This window comes from Manis pentadactyla, chromosome 1 (genome assembly GCF_030020395.1).
Source record: "Manis pentadactyla isolate mManPen7 chromosome 1, mManPen7.hap1, whole genome shotgun sequence".
In the NCBI taxonomy this organism is placed as follows: domain Eukaryota; kingdom Metazoa; phylum Chordata; class Mammalia; order Pholidota; family Manidae; genus Manis; species Manis pentadactyla.
The window spans coordinates 181,339,502-181,365,036 of record NC_080019.1 but is presented as its reverse complement, the minus strand read 5'-3'; the positions used below and the strand labels follow the sequence as shown (position 1 = coordinate 181,365,036).

The 25,535-nt window shown below is 46.6% G+C and overlaps 2 protein-coding genes across 6 annotated transcripts in view; one reads left to right on the top strand and one right to left on the bottom strand.

Annotated features, from left to right (window-relative positions):
* Positions 1 to 6,549, bottom strand: part of SLC51A (solute carrier family 51 subunit alpha) — a 47,453-nt gene extending 40,904 nt beyond the window's left edge. For 4 of the 5 annotated variants that reach the window (XM_057503837.1, XM_036926286.2, XM_057503869.1 and 1 more), the window contains exons 1-2: positions 6,322 to 6,549; positions 5,669 to 5,763 (exon numbers count right to left, since the gene is read on the bottom strand). In XM_057503837.1, coding sequence (XP_057359820.1) covers positions 5,669 to 5,763; positions 6,322 to 6,359 — 133 coding nt within the window. In that variant the 5' untranslated portion in view covers positions 6,360 to 6,549. Of the gene's footprint in view, positions 1 to 5,668; positions 5,764 to 6,321 lie in introns of those variants that run through there. The other variant, XM_036926288.2, reaches the window with a different exon arrangement.
* Positions 6,550 to 18,650: 12,101 nt separating this feature from the next.
* Positions 18,651 to 25,535, top strand: part of ZDHHC19 (zinc finger DHHC-type palmitoyltransferase 19) — a 10,135-nt gene continuing 3,250 nt past the window's right edge. The window contains 7 exon segments of the mRNA XM_057488654.1: positions 18,651 to 18,796; positions 19,138 to 19,148; positions 19,151 to 19,251; positions 19,350 to 19,943; positions 20,800 to 20,972; positions 21,340 to 21,376; positions 21,378 to 21,446. Of these exon segments, the coding sequence (XP_057344637.1) occupies positions 18,651 to 18,796; positions 19,138 to 19,148; positions 19,151 to 19,251; positions 19,350 to 19,943; positions 20,800 to 20,972; positions 21,340 to 21,376; positions 21,378 to 21,446 (1,131 nt within the window).

Below are 25,535 nucleotides of genomic sequence, written 5' to 3'. Positions count from 1 at the left end.
GCTACTTCTATAGCTTTTCTTCTTTCTTCCTAATTACAACGAATTCTTAAATAGAATTCGTGCCTCATATCAAATTTACCGAGTATCATAACTCCTCCAAGTGGTAAAGATACCTCAAGACAAATGCTGGGCATAGAAGCCACAGGGCATAAATATGCAAAGAAATAAAAAGCTAACCATTTCAAACAATAAGGCTTCTCTCTCACTTACCAACTTTACATTTCCCTGTATGGCCCCGGAAGATGACTGGTTAGCCAGAGACGGGTAAGATTCCTCAAGGGAGGAACAACCTAAGACAGGCACAGTCGCAGGGGGGCCATCAGGTGAGAAATTGGGGATCAACAGAGGTGAGGCTTAGAACCTCACCCCCCCTGTTCTGAGAGAAATCTTCTGCATACGTGGATGTTTTATTGCCCTGGTCTAGCTTGGATTAACACATAGTCTACAGGCACACACCTGATCATCTACATTTGCTCTCTTACAACACTAAACTATGTTTTCTACCTTTATGTTGTATCTACCTACCACTTCAGCATCTTATTAAAAATAATAAAGAGAGAAATGTGGTATCCACATATAAATCAAGTATAAAAATCAAATGTGTATTCATATTTGAACTGACTGTTTATAGTTCATAATGCATGAGCAAAACCAAAAGTTTCTGTGATGACTGCCCTTGTACTGTTCACCATGTAACTTATTCACTATGTAAGAAATTGTTCTCCATGTAAGAACTTGTTCGTTATGCTTCAGAAGATTGGAGACTGACGAAAATTAGGCTTGGGGTGGATTAATGATTGCGCATTGAGCATTGACTCCCCTATACAGAATTTTATTGTTGTTAACAACCATTTGATCAATAAATATGAGAGATGCCCTAACAACAACAACCAAGAAAAAGTACACACTTCCAATTGTAAAATAAATAAGCAACCGGGATGTAACGTATAGCATAAGGAATATAGTCAAAATATTGTAACAACTTGGTATGGTGATAGCTGGTACTTAGAATTATCATGTATATAAATGTTGAATCACTGTGTTGTACACCTGAAACTAATGTAATGTAATACTGTGTGTCAACTACCCTTCAATAAAAAATAATTATCTAAAAAAAAAAAAAAAAAAAGTTAAACATATTTCTTCCTGCAGAGCATTCTGAAGTTTTTAATCTGATTTATATTGCTAATTTCCTAAAGGGAGTTATAGAATATAAAGCTTATTTTTCTATAGAGTCTGTTTTCATGAAGCGCTCCTTGATAGTATGCCAAGGAACCCACTTTGGGAAATGCTTGTCTAAGTGACCATTTTGAATACTTATACCTTTAGCAACTAGCAAGTTTCCTACTGTCTCTAAAATAGTAAAGATTGCTTTTTTAAATAAGGAAAACAATATAAGAACATTAAAAATTTGAAAAAAGAGTATCACCCAAAATCCTAGCGAGTTCCTAACCAAAAATTATTGTCATTTCTGCAGTTTCCATGGAGGTTAAGAGGTTGAGAGCATAGGCTTTGGTTCCTGAGTTCCAAGTAAAATTCTACTTACTGCTTACTGCATGACCTTGGACAGGTTATTTATGCTCTCATTAAACCTCTTAGCACTATGTGGGGCATGTAGTATTTGCTCAATAAAGAGTAGCTTTAAAAATATCCTGGTTAAAATGCATACGTATTATATTACTACAGTTACTATAAATACTGTATCCTGTTTTTCACCTAACATTTCATCATGTTCTATCAAAAATGCTTTTTATAATTATTTTTACAATTATAAAAATTCCAAAAATAAAGAGAATAATAGAGGAAACATTCATATACCCATAACCCATTTGTCTGGCCCCTCCCACTCCCCATAACCCATTTTATAGAGCATTAGGATGTTGCCAATTTTGCTTCAAAAATTACTTTTAGATTGAGGGGCATGCAATAAAATGCACAAATCTTAGTATACAGCTTGATAAATTTTGACATGTATACTAAAAGTTACTTTTAGAAGAATAAAACATTAAAGATAATAATAATAAAGAGAGAAATGTGGTATCCACATATAAATCAAGTATAAAAATCAAATGAGTATTCATATTTGAACTGACTGTTTATAGTTCATAATGCATGAGCAAAACCGAAAGCTTCTGTGATGACTGCCCTTGTACTGTTCACCATGTAACTTATTCACTATGTAAGAATTTGTTTTCCATGTAAGAACTTGTTCGTTATGCTTCAGAAGATTGGAGGCTGACGAAAATTAGGCTTGGGGTGGATTAATGATTGTGCATTGAGCATTGACTCCCCTATACAGAATTTTATTGTTGTTAACAACCATTTGATCAATAAATATGAGAGATGCCCTCACAAAAACAAAAAACAAAACAAAACAAAACAAAACAAAAAAGCACACATTTCCAATTGTAAAATAAATAAGTAACCGGGATGTAATGTATAGCATAAGGAATATCATCAAAATATTGTAACAACTTGGTATGGTGATTGCTGGTACCTAGAATTATCATGTATATAAATGTTGAATCACTGTGTTGTACACCTGAAACTAATGTAATGTAATACTGTGTGTCAACTACCCTTCAATAAAAAATAATTATCTGCAAGAAAAATAAAATGTTTGTGTTTCACATTTAGGTGTTTAATCTGTCTGAATTAAAGTTATGCTGGAGCTACGTTCATGTTTATTTATTTGCCACAGGCACAGGCAGTTGTCCGGCATCCATCACTTCTGAAAGAGTCCCTCCTGCCCCTCTGACATGTGGAGCATCCTTTCACAGAGCAAGTCTCCACAAGGGCTGGGTCTATTTCTGGGCCCTCTGTCCTATTCCATTTTTCTACTTGCTAGGCCCCTTGAAGTTATTATTCATTGCTTTAATTATTACAGTCTTATTATAAGCCTTAATCTCCGGTAGAGCAAATAACCCCTTAAAGTTTTTCAAAATTGTCTTGGCTTTTCTTGACCCTTGACTCTTGAATGTAAATGTTTGGATCAGTCCACTAAAAGCAAATCCTGTAGGGATTATAATTGCAGTCATATCACATGCATTTAAGAAACAGATTATCGAAAGATTCAGTAGTTCTTCCAAGATTGCTCTTTCTTAAATGGCATTTACATTAAGGAACAACAGCGTTTGCAGATGAAGGAGGATGGGGTTCCACCAGATCCTCCATAGGTGCCTCTTCCTGACTCTCCTGATTTATTGGTGTCACCAATTCCCCAGGTTCCCAGCATCAGTATTAGAGTCTCTTTTTCCTTCACTTACCTTTGCCGCTCTTCACTTACACTTTCACCCGCTCCTTCTTTGGGTTGCCTCTGTTTTCCGACCTTCCCTTCCTTTCCCTGACACTGCTGCGGCTCAGTCACCTGTCACCCATGCTGGGCTGGAGCAATAACCTCCCATTTATGTCCCTGCTTCTCAAGACTCCATCATGATTACTGATTAACATCCCTGAAGCACCACGCAGCCCCTCCCAGGCTCAGGGCGCTCGCCTGCGCTCCTGTCTGCAGCACTGAGGACAACACCCCTGCCTGACACCGATCTTGCCCCACCTCACCTGCCCACCTGCCCGCCTGCCCGCTCAGTTGCCCGTGCCTCCCACCGGTAACCTTGAATCCTGCCCATTGAGCTCCTCAGCATCTGGGGACCCTCCACTCCTTCGGTCTCCATTCCCACCCCCACGGTGCCCAACGGCTGCTTCCGCTCTCCTTTGGCCTCCCATCTTCAACAGTTCCACCTGGACCACGGCAGCTCCCCAGACCCAGGCCCAGAATGGTCTCCTTACTTTGAACCTCCTTCCACTTCTATTTGCACATTTTGTAGCAAAGCAACGTGGGACCCATTTTCACTGTGTCAGCCAGGGTTTCTCAGTCTCTGAGAAAGGAGGATGGGGTTCTACCAGATCCTCCATAGGCACAAGAGACGCTTTGGCCCAGATGGCTTTTTATTATGGGGGCGCCCTTTGTTTCCAGGCCAGTATTCCTGGCCTCTACCCATGAGATGCCAGTAGCACTTTCTGTTGTGGCAACTGAAACCATCTTCTCGACACTGCCAAAAGTCCCCTGGGGGACAAAATTGCCTCTGAGTGACAACCACTGGTGGAAGGGAAAACGTGTACCACCCGCTGTACTCTCTGAACAAGATGTTCTTGGACTGGATGGGGCAGCTGCCTGCTGGTGTGAAGCACAGAGGGCCTCTCTGGACACTCTGGCAGCTGGCATTCGCTTTGGTTCAGAGCACGTGAAATGAGACCGAGCATTGCACCCAGGACATCCCCATGCCTGCCTCCTAATGCACGTTGACTGCACCCTGTCATTCAGGAAGAGCGTGCACTGGAGGTGACAGCTTCAGGAAGGAGGCTACCACAGACACACAGACTCCTCCTGCTCATCACTGTCTGGGATGCGAATCATCCAGTTGGAAAACAAAATAAAATGTGGATGTGAGCCGCTTTTGCTTGAAGATGCTAGGGTCATTTGATGGCCCTGTTTTACACGTCCAGGGAATAAACCGAATCCCATTGCTGCCTTTCACTTTCAAAAGCAACTCAGTAATAAGTTCTAGTGGCCAACACTGTCAGAATACTTTTACTGTTTCACCTAAGTTCTAAGAACATTATTCATAATAACCAGCCCTCTAGAATGATCTAGACCCTTTCTCAAGGAGGCTGTTATGCAGGCTCCAAGGGGCTTCTGTGGGGCATGGATCACTTGGGCTCCATCTGGAGTCTCTGCGTGGCTCTGGCTGAAAAATGCTCCCGGCCAGTGTGGACAGTTTGAATGGGCTTGGAGGCTAAGCTCTGTGGGAACCCAACAAGCCGTTTGTCTCCCAAGCTGGCTTGTCACGCTTCTCTGCTGGCCACCTGGCTCCTCTAGGAGTTTCTCTTCTCCAGCACTTTGACTATGAAAGACAGAAACTGTGCCAGCCATCCTCCCAGGCTGTGCAGGCTGGCCAGCTCAGGACCACCTCTCCTCAGCTGCTCTGTTACAGTGGGTGGACCCTCAGACACGGGCAGGGAGGTGGCTGGTGACTTTGGTCGGTGTTTACATTCAGTTAGATGCTTCTTTATGTTCTAAACACTCCTTTCAGGGTAAACTGTTCTTTCAGGATGTGGGGAGGGAGGGTATAGATAACAGACCTATCAAGATTGACTGGTTACCACACAGAGGAGAAGCAGACCCTGACTTCACTTTGAAGTACATTACACTCATTGGCATACCAAAAATCTCACCCCTTGGCACCGTGACAGTTCCAAGGCGGTCTGTCACCTAATGACAAAAAGAGGGTGGCACCCTGTTTCCCAGAAATCCCCTCCCTATGCCAGAAAAATGCCTCCTGACCCAGTGAATATTCCACTCCTGCTTAAATTCTAGTTATAAGACCACCCAACCTGAACCTCACCGCTGCTCACCTCTGGAGCACGCCCACACTCCCTCCTTGAGTGTGCACTTTGCTGTGCTAAACTACTCTTTGCTTGTACGTGTTCCACCAGTGGCAAATTCTTTCTCCATCAGAGCCAAGGACCCTTTCCTGGGTTGAGGTCTCATGTAGCACCACAGAGCTCTGCCCAGATTGGATTGCTGGGCAATGCTCTCAGCTCTCCTGACTTCCTGCTCGGATGCTCATTTCCTCCTTTTAGTTCCCTCTGGGGAGGGTCCCTGACTCACCTCTCAGAAGCTGAGCTGCAGTGGGGGCATGAGAGAAGCAGGCAGAGGGGATGTTGTAATTGGTTTTTAGTAACTCCAGAAGATCTGCTGTGTACCTGGAAAGACACCAGCCTGCATTCAGAATATGGGAACCTGGGGCAGGGGGTGGTACCAGTTTGGACACCAGTTACTGGGCACGCCTTCAAACACTCCTGGGTTCAAGTAGCTTGTCCATTTCCCCTCAAGGCCCTGATTCTTAGGCCCAGGCCAGTGCATAAGGCAGGCTGCCACTTAGGCCATGAGAGGTCTGGCTACAGGGCCTAAAAAGCAGTCCATTTTCTCCACTTCCACTAGGGCAACACCAAGGGCTGGCCATGGAGGAAGAGCAGGGTGGACCCTTAGCCCCAGGGATGGGCCCCAGTTGGTCAGGGTTCTGTGTGTATCTCCCAAATCCCCCAACTTTGGGATCTTTCTCTCCCCAGATCAGGAGTAAAGCCAAGTCTCTGAGGAGGTCCCTGCGGTCCTTGGGGACAGCCAGGCCATTATCAGTCCCGTGTCATTCTGTATGCTGGAGCCAAAGGGCCCAGGGAGGGAGGAAGGGACAGGCCAGAGTGATAGGGGCCACAGCTGCTTAGTGACAGGCTCTGGGCTCAGGGCATGGTGCCGCTACTCACCTGGGGTCGAGCTTTATCTGAGTCCTATCTGGCTCCATCGTCTTCTCTTCCTCTCTGGCCTTGCCAGCAGGCACTGAGGAGCAGGCAGGTGGCAGCTCCCGCCGGCCCTGCTTCCTGCTAGCCTTCCTAGGGGACGCAGGCCAGCGTACGCAGAGTGGCTTTGTCTTCCCCTCTGCGTCTCTCTCCTCTGGACTCCCGCACCCACAGGTTCCTATACCCTACCCCACAGTTCAGCCTGGAGGAATTTGATCCTCTTGGTTGGCTGAGTTCCCTGGCTCCCGACTCCTCCCGTCCCTAGGTGTGGTCTCTCCTGCCTCCCTCCCACAAATGCCTTTGGCCACCCCTTGTCCCTGGCCCTCAGGGAGCCTTCGAGAGCAATGGCAGGGACAAAGTTCTCCATCCTCCAACAGTGCCCCTGATCAGCAGTCCCCTCTCCCCCAGAACCTGGCTGGATTTCAGGCTCTGGCCCTTGGAGATGAGAGTCAGGGCTGAGACCTTGACTGTGTCATTGCTGTTGGCTTGGTGCGTGAAGGGAGGATTAGCTGGAAAAGCCAGACGAGGTGATGTGGGTCTCCCAGGGCCCAGGCCACCACATCATGATGACAGGCTTATCCAGCCACAGAGCAGCCCAAGATGCAGCTAATGGGAGAGAAGCTGTTTTTAAGAGGCAGAGTTGCTGAGTGAGATTTCTGGGCATTTTGACAGATGTTGAAAAACTGTGTCAAATTATATGACCTGCTTTTTGTTGATTGGTGATTTCTTCTCTCTCCAGATAGATTTAAACCTATGTGAGGCCAAGCACAGTGCCCCTAGGTTCCTGGCAAAGAGCCTGACACGTACTAAGGGCTCCTGAGAGGTAGTTGCATGACTGATTAAAGAAAATCCCAGCAATAGCAGCAACAAGTGTTCATGGAGCATTTATGATGCATGATGTGCTGTAGGAAATGCAGTCTGTTTCTTATCCATTTAAACCTCACAGCCACTTTTTTAAGGCAAATACTATCTTTATTCTCATTTTACAGATAAGGAAATTGAGGCTCAGAGGGGTTATGACACCAGGTCAGATAGAACACCACGGAGGTAGAGAGAGGCAGAAGGGACCGGGGTTGGAGTTTTGTTGAAGTTTAGGTGAAGAATTTCGATAGTAAGAAAAGAGCCCGTGAAAGGGCCAAGAGTGTCAATTCCGAGAGGGCAGAGGAGGCTCCCTCATTTGGGCCAGTGAGTAGATACAACCAGGGGAAGCGGTCAGTGATGCGGTCCTGCTCTAGGGGGTGGACAGCCAGACACGAGCAGGGAGGGGGGTGCAGACTCCGGCTGGTGTGTACATTCATTAGATGCCTGTTTATGTTCTAAACATTCCATGTAAACTGTTCTTTCAGGATGTGGGGAGTGCGTAGACCTGTCAAGATTGGCTGGTTCCAACATGGAGGAGAAAATGACCCTGGCTTCACCTCAAAGTCCATCACATGCTCATTAGCACACCAAAAATCACCCCCCTGGGCCGTAACAGTTCCAAGGCAGACATCTAAGGACAAAAGAAAGTGATGCCCTATTTCTCCCCTGAAATCCCCTCCCTATTTTGAGAAAACCTCACCTAACCTAATGAACATTCCACCCCTGCTTAACCTCCAGCTACACGACCACCGACCAGAGCCGCACGGGCCGCCCACCTCTGGAGCCCGCTGGCCCGCCGCCCTCCTTTTGATTCATTGAACTACTCTCTGTACCTTCTCCACCGGCTGGTGACTTCACTCCCCACCAGAGCCAGGAACCCTCTCCCAGGCTGAGGCCTCACACAGCATGTGGGGGATCTCCCTGGACGGGCTGGCCTGACAGCACCTCCAAGGCGGTTCCTGCCTCTTCTCCCAAAATACCTCAGAATATTTTCCAAGGGTCAAGCAGATTCCTCTTCATGTTTTACTCTCCTCCTAAAGTACAATTCTTTGAACAAGACAATGAGACCTCCAGCAATCTCAGGGCCCTGTACCTCCTAAGGTGGAGGGAAGGGCACTGACCCCCAGAGGGCAATGGCCTCCCCAGAGGCTGACTCAGCTTCCTGAAGCCATTTCCACAAGAGCCCTCCTGGGCGTTCATCTCTAGCCCAGAGACAGGCCTTGAGCTTAATTGCCCAAAGCCCTGAACTTTAGACTTTGCAGAGTGTATAACATGGTGCTGAGGGTGTCCCAAACTTCTCCAGGACAGAACTGGGTGGTGGGGAGCAGGAAAGCGGGGTGGAAGAGCAGAAAGGCATCAGAAAGTCAGTCGGGTTGATATTCTGTGTAGCGGGGAAATGAGGAGTTATCGTCTAATGGTAACAGTTGCTGTTTGAGATGATGAAAAAGTTCTGGAATGGATAGTAGCAAAGGTTGCATAACCATATGAATGTATTTAATTCACAAGCCACAGAACTGTACCCTTAAAATGATTAAAACGGTAAATTTTGTTTATGTATTGTGATATAATGAGCTATAAGAAATATAGATTTGATAATTCAGGTGACTGAGTTATATTTTCAGCTGTATTTGGTCTTCATCCACAGCTCTGAAAAAGCTTCAAAGCCATAAAAATCAAATGGGTACTTGTTTTGTTAATAAAGACACTTGGACCCCACCCAAGAGTAGGGGCTGGTTGTCACCCCAACTCCCAGTCCCCAACCCCTGGGAGGGAAGAGAGCAAAGAAGCTGGAGGTTGAATCAGCCAATGGTCAGTGACTTAGTCAATCATGACTATGCAGCGAAGCCCTCACAAAAACCCTGGAGAAGAGCACCTTGCTGCCTCAGGGTCCCTCTCTTCCGCATCCTGCTTCTCTTGACAGGGAGAACTTCCACTCTTGGGGAAACCAGAATGCTTCCAGGTACCCCAGAGCCAGACCCCAAGCTCCACCAGGAGAGCTGGCCTTACGTATCTCTTCACCCGGCTGCCACTCTAGCAAATCAATCAAACCTAAAGGGAAGCTCATTGAAACCTCCAGTCTGCAGCCTGCGGGTCAGGAGCACAAGGACAGCCTGGGCCTTGGGACTGGCATCTGGAGGAGGGGTGGAGGGCAGAGCGAGGAGGCCTTAACCTGCAGGATCAAATGTCAACAAGCGCAAGATGTAAAAAGACAATTCCCAAGCAACTACAATAAAATGAACTGAAGGTGTATAAAAATAATTTTATAAGTAAAATAAGGAGATGTAAACTAAAAGGTCAAGGTATCATTTGTCATCTATAAAATTGGATAAATTATTTTGTTACTATTTTATTATAGTGTTAGTATTGTAATATGGATATGCTCATAACAGTGGTATACTTATGTACAAACTTCCTGGAAAGCATCTTGTGAATTATGCAAAAGATGTTTTAAATATTCACATTCATTGACCCAAAATCCAACTGTTAAGAATCTATCCTAAGGAGACAGTTGGAGTTGCAGGCACCTAGATAATGGCAGAGGCCACCCACGGACAAAAGGCTCCTGGAAGGGAGGGAGCAAGCTCTGCGACTATTTGTGGCAGAGAATTCCCGGGAAAGACAACAGCAAGCAGCAAGAACCAGGATGAGAATGTAGCAGGTGTGTCAGAGGAACAGCGAGGAGGCCGGGGTGCCTGGCTGGCGTGGAGTGAGCAAGGGCTGGGTATTAGGAAATGTGGTCAGAAAGTTAGGGGGGCCAGATCAGGGAGGGCCTTGAAGGCTACAGGAAGGACTTTGGCCTCTGCTCTGGGAAGTACTTGGAGGGTTCTGAGCAGAGCCGTGATCTGAGTTTTAAAGGGAGCTCTATTGACTACTATTTGAAGCAGAGTCTATTTGAGGTCAAGGGCAGAAGAGGCACTCTAACAGAAAAAGCTTGGTGTCCCTGCCTCTGTTGCTGGGCAGCTGCATCTGGGGAGGTCTCTCCCTGCAGTCTGGGCAAAACATCAACCCAGACCTGAGGAGGGAGCGCTCTTGACTGTTTGTGAAAGAATTTGCAGTCAGGTCAAAACAAGTCCCAGCAAGAAAGGAAAATAGTAGGAATGTCAGCAGCTGTGCAGGCAGTAGGAGCAACGAAGAACAGAGGGAGCAAAGGAAAGTTCACTGAACTCCTGCTGTGCATGGGGCACCTCCTTTGCCAAGTCCTAAAGCCAGGGTCACCTGAGTCCAGTGTCTACTTGATCTGCACAGCATAGGAATTATAACCCTGCCACCCCAGAATTTAGGGGAGCTCCTGAGCACTGGATGGAGTGAGTTTTTGTTTTGAGAACTTTGCAAAGCGAGGAAAGGAGATTTGGGGGCAGGCTGCTAAAGAATGTGACCGATGACTGCAGTCTGTCTGGGTCACCCAGGTGATGGGAACATGCAAGCTCCTCCTGACTCGGAGGTTCCCGCTGCTGCTTCCTTCTGGGAGAGAAAACAGGGAGAGAGAAAAAGGATTGTGTTAAGACTAGAAAGCTGAATGAAATAGCAAAGCGACAAAGACACTTAACCAGAGGTGGAGGTTAGCGAGTTCTTGTCCTTATCATAAAAAATAATTGAGAGTATTATGCTCAGTGAAATAAGTCAGGTGGAGAAAGACAAGTACCAAATGATTCCACTCATCTGTGGAGCATAAGAACAAAGAAAAAACTGAAGGAACAAAACAGCAGCCGACTCACAGAACCCAAGAATGGACTAACAGTTACCAAAGGGAAAGGGACTGGGGAGGATGGGTGGGAAGGGAGGGATAAAGGGAATAAGGGGCATTACGATTAGCACACATAATGTTGGGGGTGGGAGGGCACGGGGAAGGAAGTACAGCACAGAGAAGACAAGTAGTGATTCTATAGCATCTTACTACGCTGATGGACAGTGACTGTGGTGGGGACTTGATAATGGGGGAATCTAGTAACCACAATGTTGCTCATGTAATTGTGTATTAATGATACCAAAATTTTAAAAAATTAAAAGAAAAAAAGAAGAAGAAACTGGGCTTTTTTCACAGGCTAAGTAGATTTTACAGCGGCATGACCCTTGTCCCATTTACCTGCCCTAGCTCACCTCCTTACTGCATTTGTCTTCTTTGCTGCTTTAACCTTTGGGCCAAAAGGAAAGGATTAAAAAAAAAAAAAGGTAAAAGTCTTCTGCTCAGCCCTGCAGCCCTGCACACAGGCTTGTTAGTCATCAAAAGGAATTTTGCTTACAGTTTGAGATTTCTTCAAACAGCCCTTTACCTGAAGCTTGCCTCCCCCAAGGAGATAGGAAAATATATATAAAAATAATGATTGCCCTGCCAAATATTTATAGGAACATTATAATCAGACCTAAGTCTATGAGCATCAACTACCCAAGGACACAGAATTCCTCAGCTCTCCTTGGCACCTAGCTGGTGCCCACATGTCTGCAATGAGTCACCCCCTAACCTGCTCCCTCTTCTGTCCCCCTTCCCTAGCATAAAAAGAAGCTTGAAATCAACCCAAAGTTAATATGGTTCTTTAGGATTTGAGTCCACCATGTTTTCAGTCTGCTGGCTCTCTGAATAAAGTTGTTTTCCTTGTCCCCACAGTTGGTCCCTTGACTTATTGGCCTGTCATGTAGTGAGTTACCAGCTTAGACTTGGTAACAGCATGGGCCAGCTGGAAGGGTATCGCAATGCCCAGGCAAAAGAGGTGATGACTTAGACTCCTGAGATTCGATTTTGAAGGTAGAGCTGATGGGTTGTGTTAACAAATCTCTCTGTAAAACAGGAAATTTAATTAGGGAGAATTTTGTTGCTAAAAGACAGTTCATGAACTGGACCTCTTTCACACAAAAATGAAGGGAGCAACGAAACCATGTGTTGATGATAAGACAGGTTAACTGATTACAGTAGCTAATAACATTATGAGAATGGAGGGGAGAGAGGTACATGTGTGCGTTGGTCCCCATAATTCCATGAAGGCTTAATAGGTCATTCATTTTCATTTTTTTATTGGAATATGGTTGATATACAATGTTATATTGGTTTTAGATGTACAATATAGTGACTTGGTAATTAAATATATTACTAAATGCTCTCTGCTGGATGTATAGTTACCCCATTATCATACCAAGGTATTACCATATTATTGGTTATACTCTCTGTTGTACTTCCATTCCTATGGCTAATTTCGTTTATAATTTGGAGTTTGTACCTCTTTATCCCCTTCACCTATTTCACCCATTCTCCCACCCCTTCCGTATGCTAACCAACAGTCTGTTGTCAGTATTTATGGGTTTATTTATTTTTGTTTGCTTGTTATGTTTTGTTTTGTTCTTTAGGTTCTGCATGTAAGTGAAATCATGTGGTATTTGTCATCTTCTATCTGACTTATTGCTTAGCATGATAACCCCTAGGTCCATTCACATGGTTGCAAATGGCAAGATTTCCTTCTTTTTATGGCTGAATAATATTCCATTGTGTATATGTACCACATCTTCTTTATCTATTCCTCTGCTGACAGGCACTTGGGTTGCTTCCATACCTTGGCTGCTGTAAATAGTGCCGTAGTGAACATAGGTGTGCATATACCTTATTGAATTAGTGATTTTGTTTTCTTTGGGTAAATTCCCAGAAGTGTAATTGCTGGGTGGTATGATATTTCTATTTCTAGTTTTTGAGGAACCTACATATTGTTTTCCACATTGACTTGACCAGTTTACATTCCCACCAACAGTGTAGGAGGGTTCCCTTTTCCCCACATCCTCACCAACATTTGTTATTTGTTGTCTCTTGGAAAGAAGCTATTCTGACAGGTGTGACATATTTCACTGTAGTTTTGATTTGCATTTCCCTGATAATTAGTGATGTGGAGCATCTTTTCATGTGTCTATTAGTCATCTGTATGTCTTCTTTGGAAAAATGTCTATTCAGGTCTTCTGCTCATTTTTTAATTGGGTTTTTTTTTTGGTGTTGAGTTGTATGAGTTCTTTATGTATTTTGGATATTAGCCCCTTATCAAACAAATCATTTGCAAATATATTCTCCCAAACAGTAGGTTGCTGTTTTCTTCTGTTGATGGTATCCTTTTCTGTGCAGAAGCTATTTAGTTTGATGTAGTCCCCTTAATAGATCATTTAAATTAAATTAAAATTAAGAAGACAACTGTATGTAGAAATAGGGAATTTACCTGAGGAGAAAATGTATTTATTAATAGACAGTGAAAACAATGATGCATCTGTTATGTAAAGTGTGTGCCTCCATTGCTGCCAACTGACAGAAGTGTTTTAAACCAAAGAATAAAATATTCCTGGAAGTCAATCTGTTGACAGTCTGTGTTGGGCCTTGTACTTGAATCCTAGTGTGCTTTTACCCACTCTCAAAAAGCATTGAAATCACTGGAAAACTTACTCACTGTCCCCACCCCTATTCCTACTGGTATCCCTTTACCTATATAACACCTAAATTAAATCCTCTGTTTTATTTATCAGCTTACCTTGTAAGCTGGGCCCAATAAATAGGGCATCTCTTACAATACTGCTGAACACATGAAGAAAATATGGAGCATGTTAATTATATTCCTGTGTTTTCACATCTTAGGGGCTTGAGAGTGCACAGCAAAGGATACCATCAACAGAAGAAAACAGCAACCTACTGTTTAGGAAGTGATCATGCAAAACCCTCATGGGTTATGAGGGGGCGGAGCAAGCCTTTAGTGTTATTTGGCAGTCAAAAAGACACAAATTCATTTTATTCTTCTGAATTTGGGGCCCAATATCAGAAAACAGCAACATCAAAAAATTTTGTAACTGTATAAGAGTACAGGTTCCTAAGGATAAGAAATGGTCATAGTGTTAGTTGTATTATTAATCACACTAATGATCCTTTACATAGCAGAGCAAAAGACAACATAAACATTCAACATTTTCAGCGTTTCTTAGAAGTGAGGAGTCCCCTATCATAATACTAATTTGCTTATAACTGTCTAGGGTCATAAAATTTCCAAAAACAGCAGAAAAGCATGTAAGTGGATAGTCTTCATTAAGATGATTTATTTAGATTAGGTGAGATAATAACTCAACCAATTAAAGCCAGAGCAGAAGTTGCAGCCACTGAGGTCCAGGACACGAAAGCTGGAGGCAAAGCCCCATGTCCAGCTTGTGTCTCTGCAGGACTTCCTGGGGGACAGAACTCAGGCTCCACTCCAGCCTTCACCCCCACAGGAAGACAACTGGGCATTGTGGTTGGACTGAGGGGGGATCAAGGCCCCCACCATGGGGGATGTGCTGGGTACCAAAGGCCACATATAGATTTAGCAATTCATTGGTCTTCCATGAATGTACAATGTGTCCTGGACACAGGAGCTGAGTGTCCTCTGATTCATGGCAACCCTGAGCGTTTCCCTGGGACCCCTGCTGTGATGCATGGCCATGGGAGTGAGGCAACCAGAGTGAAAAAAGCCCAAATCCCATTGGGGATAGGGCCTTTACCCCAAAGGAGTATACTGTGTACATTTCTCCCATCCCTGAATATATTTGGGATTGATATCCTGTAGGGCCTGTGGTTACAGACCACTGCAGGTGAGTTCAGACTGAGGGTACATGTGGTAAAGGCAGTTCTGCAGGGCTAAGCACTCGCCTATAGCTATGCCTGTACCTTGGTGGGTGACAAATACTAAGCAGTATAAGTTGCCTGGGGGACACAAGGAAATTGGAGAAACTCTACAGGAGTTGGAGAAGTTGGGCATCATAAAGCCCACTCATAGTCCTTTTAATTATCCAGTGTGATCAGTGAGAAAGCCTGATGGCTCCGGGCATATGACCTTGGATTACAAGGAATAGAATAAAGTCACACCTCCTTTGCAAGCTGCTGTCCCCTCTACAGAAACCCTTATGGACACCCGCAGTCATGAACTAGGGACGTATCATTATGTTGTGGACCTTGCTAATGCTTTCTTCTCTATTGACATAGCATAGGAAAGTCAGGAACAGTTTGCCTTCATGTGGGAAGGCCGGCAGTGACTATTCACCTGTCCTTCCACAGGGATACCTCCACAGTCCTGCCATTTGTCATGGACTTGTAGCCCAGGGCTTGGCCACATGGGAGAAACTGCAAACAGTGTGGCTGTCTTACTACATTGATGATGATATGCTTACATTTGATTCTCTTGCAGATTTAGAAGGGGCAGTTCCTGGACTGCTGCAACATCTACGGGAGAAAGGATGGGCTGTGAACAGCATCAGGGTTCAGGAACCTGGTTTATTAGTCTTGGGGGTTGTCTGGTCAAGTAAAACTTAAGTTATCTCAGAAATAGTCATACAGAAGATTCAGGCTTTCCCTTCCCCTACCACTGTGGCAATATTATAAGAGTTTTTGGGTCTTTGGGGCTACTGGAGAGTGCTCATCCTGCACTTGGCACAAATTCTGAAACCCTTATCCTGGTTGGTATGAAAGGATATCAGGTGGGACTGGGATGAAACATGTGCATCTGCTTCTACTGTTACTAAGCGAGCAGTCAAGGCATCCAGACCTTGAGTGTAATGGACTCATCAAGGCCCTGTGAGCTGGATGTTCATGTAACCAAAGGTGGTTATGGATGGGGCCTTTGGCAGTGGCTTGAAGGGACACGCCAACCTACTGGATTCTGGTCACAACTATGGAAAGGAGCAGAGGTCCGGTACACCTTGACAGAGAAGCAACTGGCTGCTGTGTACCATGCCCTGCTGGCTACGGAGCCCATCACCAGAACAGCTCTGACCAAGGTAATAACCACCTATCCCATCACGGGGTGGTTGTGAGACTGGACCCAAAGGTGTGGCATGGCACAGATGCCTACACTGGCCAAATGGAGCACATATTTACAGCAGTGCAGTGCCCTCTCTAACTAACCCCTTAAGTGGAGAACTCCAACACTTATTAGGCCAGTGACATACACCAGTGGAAAGCAGGAAGAACTTGCTTTTGAGCCATTGGTAGCTGAGAGTCCTTATCAGGGGGGAAAAGCCCCTATACGTGAAGATGTGTGGTACACAGATGGCTCCTGTCATGGGCAGCCCCCGAAGTGGAGGGCTGTGGCTTTCCATCCTAAAACTGAGACAATATGGATGGAGGATGGGGAAGGGAAGAGTAATTAATGGGCTGAGTTACAGTCAGTAGGCCTTGTGATCACCCAGGAGCCCTCCCCTATAGTTGTCTGTACTGATAGCTGGGCCACCTATTGGGGCTTGACCCTATGGCTACCAACATGGTACCTTGCCAACTGGATGGTTGGTCACTGGCCTCTTTGGGGGCAAGAGTTGTGGCAAGACCTATGGGCCTCTGGTCAGACTAAGACAGTTACCATATACCACATAACTGGCCATTTGCCTTTGGCATCCCCAGGAAACAAGGAAGCAGACACACTGGCCCAGATGCACTGGCTAGAAGGAAAGCCTACCTCTGATGTGGCCCAATGGTTACATCAGCGTTTGTTGCATGCAGGGCAAAAGACAATGTGAGCTGTAGCCCATTGGTGGGTCTTGCTGTTGACCTTTGAAGAAGTCAGCAGAGCCTGGAAGGAGTGCATTGTGTGCTCTAAGAGGGACTTACACTGAGTCCCACAGCAACATGGGACAATAGAAAAGGAGCTTATACCCCTTGTCAAGTGACAGATAGACTATACAGGGCTTCTGCCCATATCAGAAGGGTATCAGTATGCTATGACTTGTGTGGACACAGCTACTGGACTGTTGGTTGCTTTTCCTGCACATCATGCAGATCAGCAAATGACCAAATGGGGCCTAGAGCGAATCTCTTTGTAGCCTATGGTTGGCTGCAGGTAATTGAGAATGACCAATACACCCACTTTACTAGACATGCGTCATAAGAATGGGTGCAGCAGTTAGGGATAAAGTGAAAATATCATGTACCATATAGCCCTACCAGGGCAGGCATGATAGAGAGGTACAATGGTTTGTGGAAATCTGGCCTGAAGTCGAACACCAATAGTCTATAAGGCTGGTCAGCTTGCTTATGGACAGTGATATAACATTGAATGAGAAACCCCGAAAAGGAGCCTTAATTCCTGTGGACATGCGAACACACCTTGCTGCCTCTCCTATACAACTGTATGTGCAAACCAAAGAAGGATAATTGAAGCCAGGATATGGCCAGCAGAGCCACATCCTGCTGCCAGTCCCAACTGCGTTAAACCCTGGAGACTCTGTTGAGTGGGCATGGCCCTGGACATTTCGACACACGGACCAGAGGTGGCTGGCCCTTCTGGCACCTTGGGGGAAAGGCCTGGAAGCTGGCCTCAGGTGTTCCTGGCGTAACAGCAGAATGGCCCCCAAAGACCATGGTAGTGTATCCCAAACGGCCAGGAGGTAAGAGCATCTTACAGGGAAGTTTTATCTTTATGGCTGGTGCATGTACCTCTACTGACCAATCTGTACCTCCCACAGGGAGAGGGGTGAAGGTCTGGTATACTAGACCAGGATGAGATCCCATTCCTGCCACTGTCCTGTCACAGGACCACTGTCTTGCATGTATCCTACCTGATGGACAAGAGTTGCTTATGGTGGTGTCATCAAAACACGTATCTTATCACCCTTAAGGTTATTTTCTTCTACAGCCCCTGCGGCCTGGAGCCACCCCCTGGCTGCAGCTGCTGCGTGATGAGTGCACTGAACTTCCTACTGGTTCAGCTACTGGCACCTGTGGAACAGGTGAGCTATCGTCTTAATCTGCATAAGACTTTGAACCTAGCTGAATCCTCCCGCTTGAGGATTATCATGATTTTATTGCTGTTGTTAGGCTGGACACTATGCTCCAGTTTTCTCGCACAGGGGCCATTGTGGAAGATGGGTAGCAGGTAGAATGTGAGGCAAGGTTTCGGGAGGGGTGGGCTGTGGGTAAAATTGCAGTATTTCCAGAATCTCATGCCTGCTTTTAGTGCATCTCCATATCAATAGGTGTTTCCAAGGGGTGGAGAGAAATAGTCCATCTCCATATCAAGAGGTGATTAGAAGGGAGCTGGAGAGCAGAACAGGCACCTGGACCATAGAGGTATTTTTGGCTTCTTTGCAGCTGGGTCATGGGAGACATGGGTGAGCAGGAGTAGATGACTGCTTGTAAGCGATAAATGAGTTTCTCCCACTTTATTTCTCCCTTTGAATGATTTTGGCTTCAAAGGTTATTTGTCCCAGGCTGGAAACATATTTTCCCCCTGGAGGCACAGATGGGTTTGCTCTTTGAAGTGGTGGTCACAGACTGCAGAGAGTTTTGCTGAAGAGCCCTGAGCCCTCATTCTTTTCAGCCTCTGTGATGTCACACTGGGACTTCTCTCCCTCCACTGTGGGCTGTGGGAACTAAGGCTGCTGTGGCATGGGGCTCCTGGAGCCAGCAGCAGGGAGGGAGTCCAGTGGCTCTGATCTCCCCTGGGGGCATGGGAGGTCCAGCCATGCCACTCTTGAAAGATGCCATGCCCCTAACAAAGGAGCTCCATCCTCCTCCACAGACGCTGCTTCCCTGGTTCCTCCCAAGCTTGTTTGCTGCCTTTAATGTAGCGCTGCTGGTAGTTTCGAGTGGCCTCTTCTTTGCATTCCCGTGAGTCTCCCATACAAGCTGGCAGGTTTCTTACAGAAAGGCAGAAAGGGAAACAGATAACGATAGCACGGAGGCAGGGCAAGTGCAGATGGGGGGCCAGGGAAGCAGGGATATTCTAGGCAGAGGGAACTGAATGTGCAAAGGCACAGAGGTATACAGTGCTGGGTGCCTTTGTGAGCTGCATGGGGTTGGTAATGCTTGGTGACATTTAGTGCAGTCTTTATGATCTGTCACTAGCTGGGATATTTAGAACAGGTCTTCATGTCCTGACCAGGTGGACTTGGTCCTGGGGGGAGCTCCAGGCCACCCCCGATTAGGGCTGAGGCCTGTTCTGGTCCCAGTTGCAGGTGGCTAGCCAGAACGGGGAGTGGGCCTTTCCCATTGTCACAGGCCTCCTCTTTGCCCTCACCTTCTTCAGTCTCATCTCACTCAACTTCTCAGACCCTTACATCGAAGTGAGCCATTGGCCCCCTGGGAGATGAAAGTGGCACCCTCAGGGCTACAGCCTTGCAGGGGTGACTCCTGGAGTGCTCTTCCCAACTCCCCTCCTCAGGACCTTCTGCCCCAAGTCCCCATTCCCTCCAGCCCTGCCTCTGGAACTTGCTTCCCCAGCCATGGCACGGGATGTGGAGAAAGAGAATTCTGGAGGTTTTCCAGCTGCCTTGGAGGGAAGCCCAGTGCAGGTTGGGGAGAGAAAGCTGCTCTTCTCAACCACTGGGTTCAGTCTCCCACTTCCACTGCACAAGCTCCTTACAGCATCAACTACAGTACAAAGGCCCGAGTTCTCAGAGAACTCCTCTGGCTGGAAACCCACCTTCCCCTTTACCAGCTTCTCCACACTTGGTCCGCTTGTCCAGTGGGCACTGGGGGTCACCCAGCCCCCCTCCACCCCACCCTTTCTGGGGCCCAGTGGTGCTGTGGGGTGGTCCTCCCACTCCCTCTCCCCCGACAGCAGCAGAGGGATGGAATGGTCTCCTGCTGCTGCCCAGCGCTCCCATCCACCCCAGGCTCCGACAAACAGAGCCCCGGGACAGTGTATGTGGTGTGGGTGAACCACAGAGCCTTCCGCCTGCAGTGGTGTCCAAAATGCTGCTTCCACTGCCCACCCCGGACCTACCACTGCCGCTGGTACAACATCTGTGTGGAGGTGAGCGCCCCCCTCACCTGCCCACCTCTGCCCCGTCACCCCCCAGGACTTGGCTGGGACCAGGAGGCCTACTCCCCCAGGGGCTAGTGGTGGGCATGAAACCACTTCCAGGATTGCTAAGGGCCAAGGGTGGCAGTAACTCCCAGCCACTCCAGATCACACACGCAGATGGCTGCCCCTGTGCCTGCACCTGTTCTCAGAGGCTGGCCTGTGCTTTCACAGGAGCTGACATGGACAGAGTCATCCACATCATGCTGGGCCTGGTCAGGCAGGGTGGGGAGGAAGACACTCCTGGCCTGCCCCCAGCTGCCTGATGCTAGCTAGATGCCTAAGCCCTTCAGGCTGGCTGCTAGGTCAGGGAAATGCTGCCTGTCCTCTTCTGAGTGTCCAGGCTGGAGGGTCTCCTGCTCTCTGAGAACTTGTCTGTGTGGTGTGCACAGCATGCAAAGGTCTGCCAAAGTGCTTATCTGATCTTTATAATCCCTGGGGGCTTGCTGAGCAAGGGCGATATTATTCTCATCCAATGGATGAGAAAACAGAGGCCCAGAGATTTTCTACGTCCTGTTCAAACTTACACCAGGACATGTCCCACAGATCAGGTAGGCCTTGTCTCTAAGGGCCTCTAGACACAAGACCACGTGAGCCACAGAGCTCTAACAGTGCTCTAGCCACAGAAATGCCAGCATTAGGGGCTTTGTGGCTCAGGATTTTCCCTGGGGAAGGGAGTCAGTGTGTGGGGCCCAGGGTAGGTGTCCTGGGGTGGGGATGGGGTGGTACTAATCCTCAGATTTGGGGGCACTGAGGGCTGGGCCAGAGGTGGGGTCCTCGAGGCTGGTACCCTCTCCCTCTTGCCCAGGACTTTGACCATCACTGCAAGTGGGTCAACAACTGCATTGGTCACCGCAACTTCTGCTTCTTCATGCTGCTCGCCCTGTCCCTGTGCCTCTACTCGGCTGCGGTACTAGTCACCTGGGTGGTCTTCCTGGAGCGCACAACACACCTGCCCTTCTCTATGGACAAGGCCGTGGCGTATCCTCCAGAACGCGGGGCCCAAGCCGGGGGCAGAGGGGTGGGCCGGCCCGGGGGCGGGGTCACGGGGCGGAGCGGACGGGGGGCGAGGTTAGAGAGAGGCTGCCGCGGAGAGCAGTCGGTACCAGCGAGGGTGGGTCGGCCGCGGAGGTGAGCGGGGCTGGAAGGAACTGCGAATACTGGAGAATGTAGCCGGGTCAGGGATGGGCCGTGCCGAAGGCGGCGCGGGGCCCTGGACCGCAGGGTGGGGTGCGGCTAGGGGGCCGGGAAGCGGAGGGACCCCGGCTGTTGGGGGCGGGGCGGGGCGAAGGGCGCGGCGCTGGCGGGCAGGGCGGCCTCCACGCGCGGCTCCTTAGCTGCGGCGCAGCATCGTGGTGGCTGTACCTGCCGCCGGCTTCCTGGTTGCCACTCTTGCTACTACTGCTGATGCAGGCCGTGTCGGTGAGCGCTGCCGAGCGCTCCTACGAGTGCAAGGTACGTGGGGCCGGGCGGGACGCCACGATCCTGGGCTATGTGTGGTCACCTAGCGCCTCCTGACCTCCGTACTTCCTGCTGTTTCTCCGCCACCCTAGGCCTTAATGGCCTGACCTCCCTCGAAGGTGCCACATTAGTCCTTCCAGACCCAGATTCACTCCTCCTCGAGCTCGGTGGGCACTCTCCCTCCTGGGTGCGCTGCCTGGAGGGCCTACTGTGTGCTAGTCCGCAGGTGCATGTGCATTGTTTTGACCGATGGGTGGAGTAAGGCCACAGCCTGCGCTTCCGTTGAGAAGGAACCTGAAATTAGAGTAACACCCGCCAGAACACTCGGAGAGAGGGGCTTGGCCTACTGTGTGTAGCACAGACTCAGAGAAGGAATTGAGAGTTCAGTGAGGACCGCAGTGTAGAGTAGGACGTGATGGTTTGGAAGGGCAGAAGGCACAGGGGAAGGCATTGCAGGGGAGGGGCACAGCTTGCAAAGGGCGGGGAAGCCTGAAAGTCTGGAATGCTGACAGGATGGTGAGGAAACCGTTCTCACTGGAGCAGAAGGTGGCATGGAAAGCAAATGGTCGGCTCGGCATTGGCCAGATTTAAAAGGCCCAGGAAGTATGGTGGAGAATTTAGTCTTGGTGCAGTGGAAACCAGGGAACTATGGTAGCATTTTTTTAAAACATGGACCACAATTCACCCTTTTTTAGTGCACAGTTATATGCGTTTTGACAAACACATACAGTCCTGTAACCACCACCATAATAAAGATTTAGAGCAGTTCACCACCCAAAAAATTCCCTCATGGCCTCTTGTAGACATTTCCTCCCCCTACCTGCAGACGCAGGTAACCACGAATCTCTTTTCTATCTGTAGTTTTTCCTTTTCTAGAGTGTCATATAAATGGGATAAAAGACAAAGTCTGGCTTCCTTCACTTAGCATAATGCATTGAGATGATCATCCACATTGTTGCTGCTAAAAAACAGTTCAACTGAGTAAATTTGAAGATCTAATTGGCTTTATTAAGTGATTCATGAATTGGGCAGTGTCTCACCTAACAAACAGAGAGGAGCTCTAGCAGGCTACAGGTAAGAAAGATTTTTAAAGGCAAAGAGAGCATTAGAAAAAGAAACGCATTTATGAGTAAGGAATGCATTGTTTAGGCAAGGTGGCCCTCCTAAAGGGGAATGGTCAGCCAGAGGATTACCTCCAGGAAATTGTAGTTTGACTTATTAAAGGTTACATTCCTGAGGGGGCTAAAATTGCAGTTAGGTTAGTTTATGGAGGCCCTCACTTGAAGTGACTCCATTATAGGCCTGTGACTTTAAAAAAAAATAACATTGCCAGTATCAGTAGTTTCTACTTTTTTTGCTGTATAGTATTCCATCAAATGGATGTTCCACTGTGGCTTGCTTATGCATTTGCCGATTGAAGGATATTTAGGTTGTTTGCAGTTTTGGGTTATTATGAATAAGGTGCTGTAAACAGTGGTGTACAGGCATGTGAACATAAGTTTTCATTTCTTTTGGGGAAAGTACTTAGAGAAATGGCATGGCTGGCTCATATGGTAACTATGTTTAACTTTATAAGAAACTGCTGAATTGTCTTCCAGACAGGATATACCAGTTTGCATTCTCACAAGCAATGATGAGAATTCCAGTTGCTCTAGATTTTGCATTGCCCGTTTTTTGTTTGTTTTGTTTTGTTTTTTGTTTTTATCCAGTCTAATAAATGTGTAGTGGTATCTCATTGTGATTTAATTTGCATTTTCCTAATGACTAATGATATTGAGCGTCTTTTCATGTTCTTACATGCCTTCTGTACATCTTTGGCTAAATGTTCCAATTTTTTGCCCATTGAAAGAAAAATTTTTTAATTCAGTTTGAAGAGTTCTTTATATATTCTGGATTCAGGTATGTGTTTTGCAGATATCTTCTCCTAGTCTTTGGCTTGTCATATTTTCTTAACAGTGTCTTCCAAACATCAGATTTTTAAATTTTGGTAAAGTATGATCTCAGTTTTTTTCTTTTATGAATTTATGCTGTCAGTGTTGTAATTAAGAAATCTTTGCCAAACCCAAGGTTACAAAGATTTTCTCATATGTTTCCTCCCAGAATTTTTATAGTTTTGTATTTTATATTTAGGTTTATGATTCATTCTGGATTAAATTTTGCATGTGATACAAGGTATGGGTCAAGGTTTATTTTTGCATATGACTTTCAGCACCATTTGTTGAAGAGGCTATCCTTCTAATTGAGCCACTTTTGCACATTCGTCAAAAATCAATCGACTGTAAAAAAAATAGATAAAGGAAATAATGTATATTAAAAAAAAAATCAGTTGACTGTATAGGTGTGGGGTGTGTCTGGACTCTGTTCTTTTGCCGATACTACACTGTCTTGAATAGTAGCTTTATATTAAGTCATGCAATCTCACAATGTGAGTTCTTCAACTTTGTTCTTTTTCGGAGTTCTTTTGGCTGTACTAGTTGCTTTAATTTTCCATATAAATTTTAAAATCAGCTTGTCAATTTTCTCAAAATAGTTTGCTGAGATTTTCATTTGGATTATGTTGAACCTATAGATCAATTTGGAAAATTGATTATTTTGAATATTGAGTTTCCAACAATATTGAGTCTTTGAATCCATGAACATGTTATACCTCTCCATTTATTTAATCTTTGATTTCTTTCATTAGTATTTTGTAGTTTTCAGCATATAGATTTTGTACATATTGTGTCAAATTTTTAAAAAGTATTTCATGTTTTTTTGTGCTATTATAAATGCTTTATAAAACTTCTATTTGTTATCAGAAAATACAGTGGATTTTGTATATTGGTCTTGAATCTTGCAATTTTGCCAGATTCACTTATTAGTTCTAATAGATTTTTGTTGATTCTACATAGAAAATCATATCATCCCAAGGACAGTTTTGTTTCTTCCATTTCATCATATATGGCTTTATTTCTTTTTCTTTTCTTACTGTACTTTCTTGGGCCTCCAGACACAGTGTCAAGCTGGGGTGGTAAAAGTGAACATCTTTACCACAAGATGTCTTCAGCAGGACAGTGACTTGACTAGAAGTTGTTTTAGGAAGACTGTAATGGGCCACACTGATGAGGGCAGGGCTGGCGACTCTGAGACAGCCCAGCGGACACAGGAGTCCACTTTGTCCACCACCTCCCGTCCTTCCAGTCCCTGCTCAGTCACCGCACCCCACCCACATTGGCTCCCAGCTCACCTGTGACTCCTCTGCCAAGCCCTTACTCATCAGCCCCCTGTGGTCTGCATTTTCACTCTCCAGCTGAGCTCAGCCCACCATTGCAGCCTCTCTGGGGCAGCACTCTACCTTCCCACATCCCAGGCTTCTTCCAGTGCCCGCTCAGCATGGGGCTTTCCTGATCTAGAATCTTCAACCTAAAGAAACCTAAATGTGATCTGCACTCTGTGATTCACCAGGCAGGACTCTTGGCCATGACTTGCAGAACCCGTTGCAGGCATTTTTCTCACACACACCATTCTCTTCCTACCTTTGTCTCCTGATGACAACTTTTGCTGGGGCCACTTGCTTATAGTTGATAGCAAGAGCTCTGGCACCTGCATAAATTCAAATCACAGCTCCACAACATACCAGCAGGGAGATCTTGGGTATGTTACTTAGCCACCTGGTGCCTTAGTTTCCCCATCGGTAAAAGGGAACAGCAGAGTTAATATGTGTAAGACACATAGAACAGTGTCTGGTACAAGTAAGTGACCCATTATGACTGTTCCTTCTCATCATCATTTCTACATGTTCGTGTCACTGTCATCTGTTTTAAAGACAAAGCAAAATCCCTTAACATCACACCCTTTGCTGCCCCTGTACTCTGCCCTACAGCACAGCCATATTTCCTGCAAGAGCTGGCCATGCTCACTAGTGTCATACTCCACCTTCCTCAGCCCACTTCAGCCACCTTGTCCTCACTGTCACACTGATGCTGTGCCCTCCAAGTGGCCAACACCCCTGCACAATGCTCAGATTAACCTTTCCAGGCTGCACACAGCAGCATCTAAAAGTGAACATAGCTGCAGTCGCCCTTCCCCAGCCTCTCAGGGTCC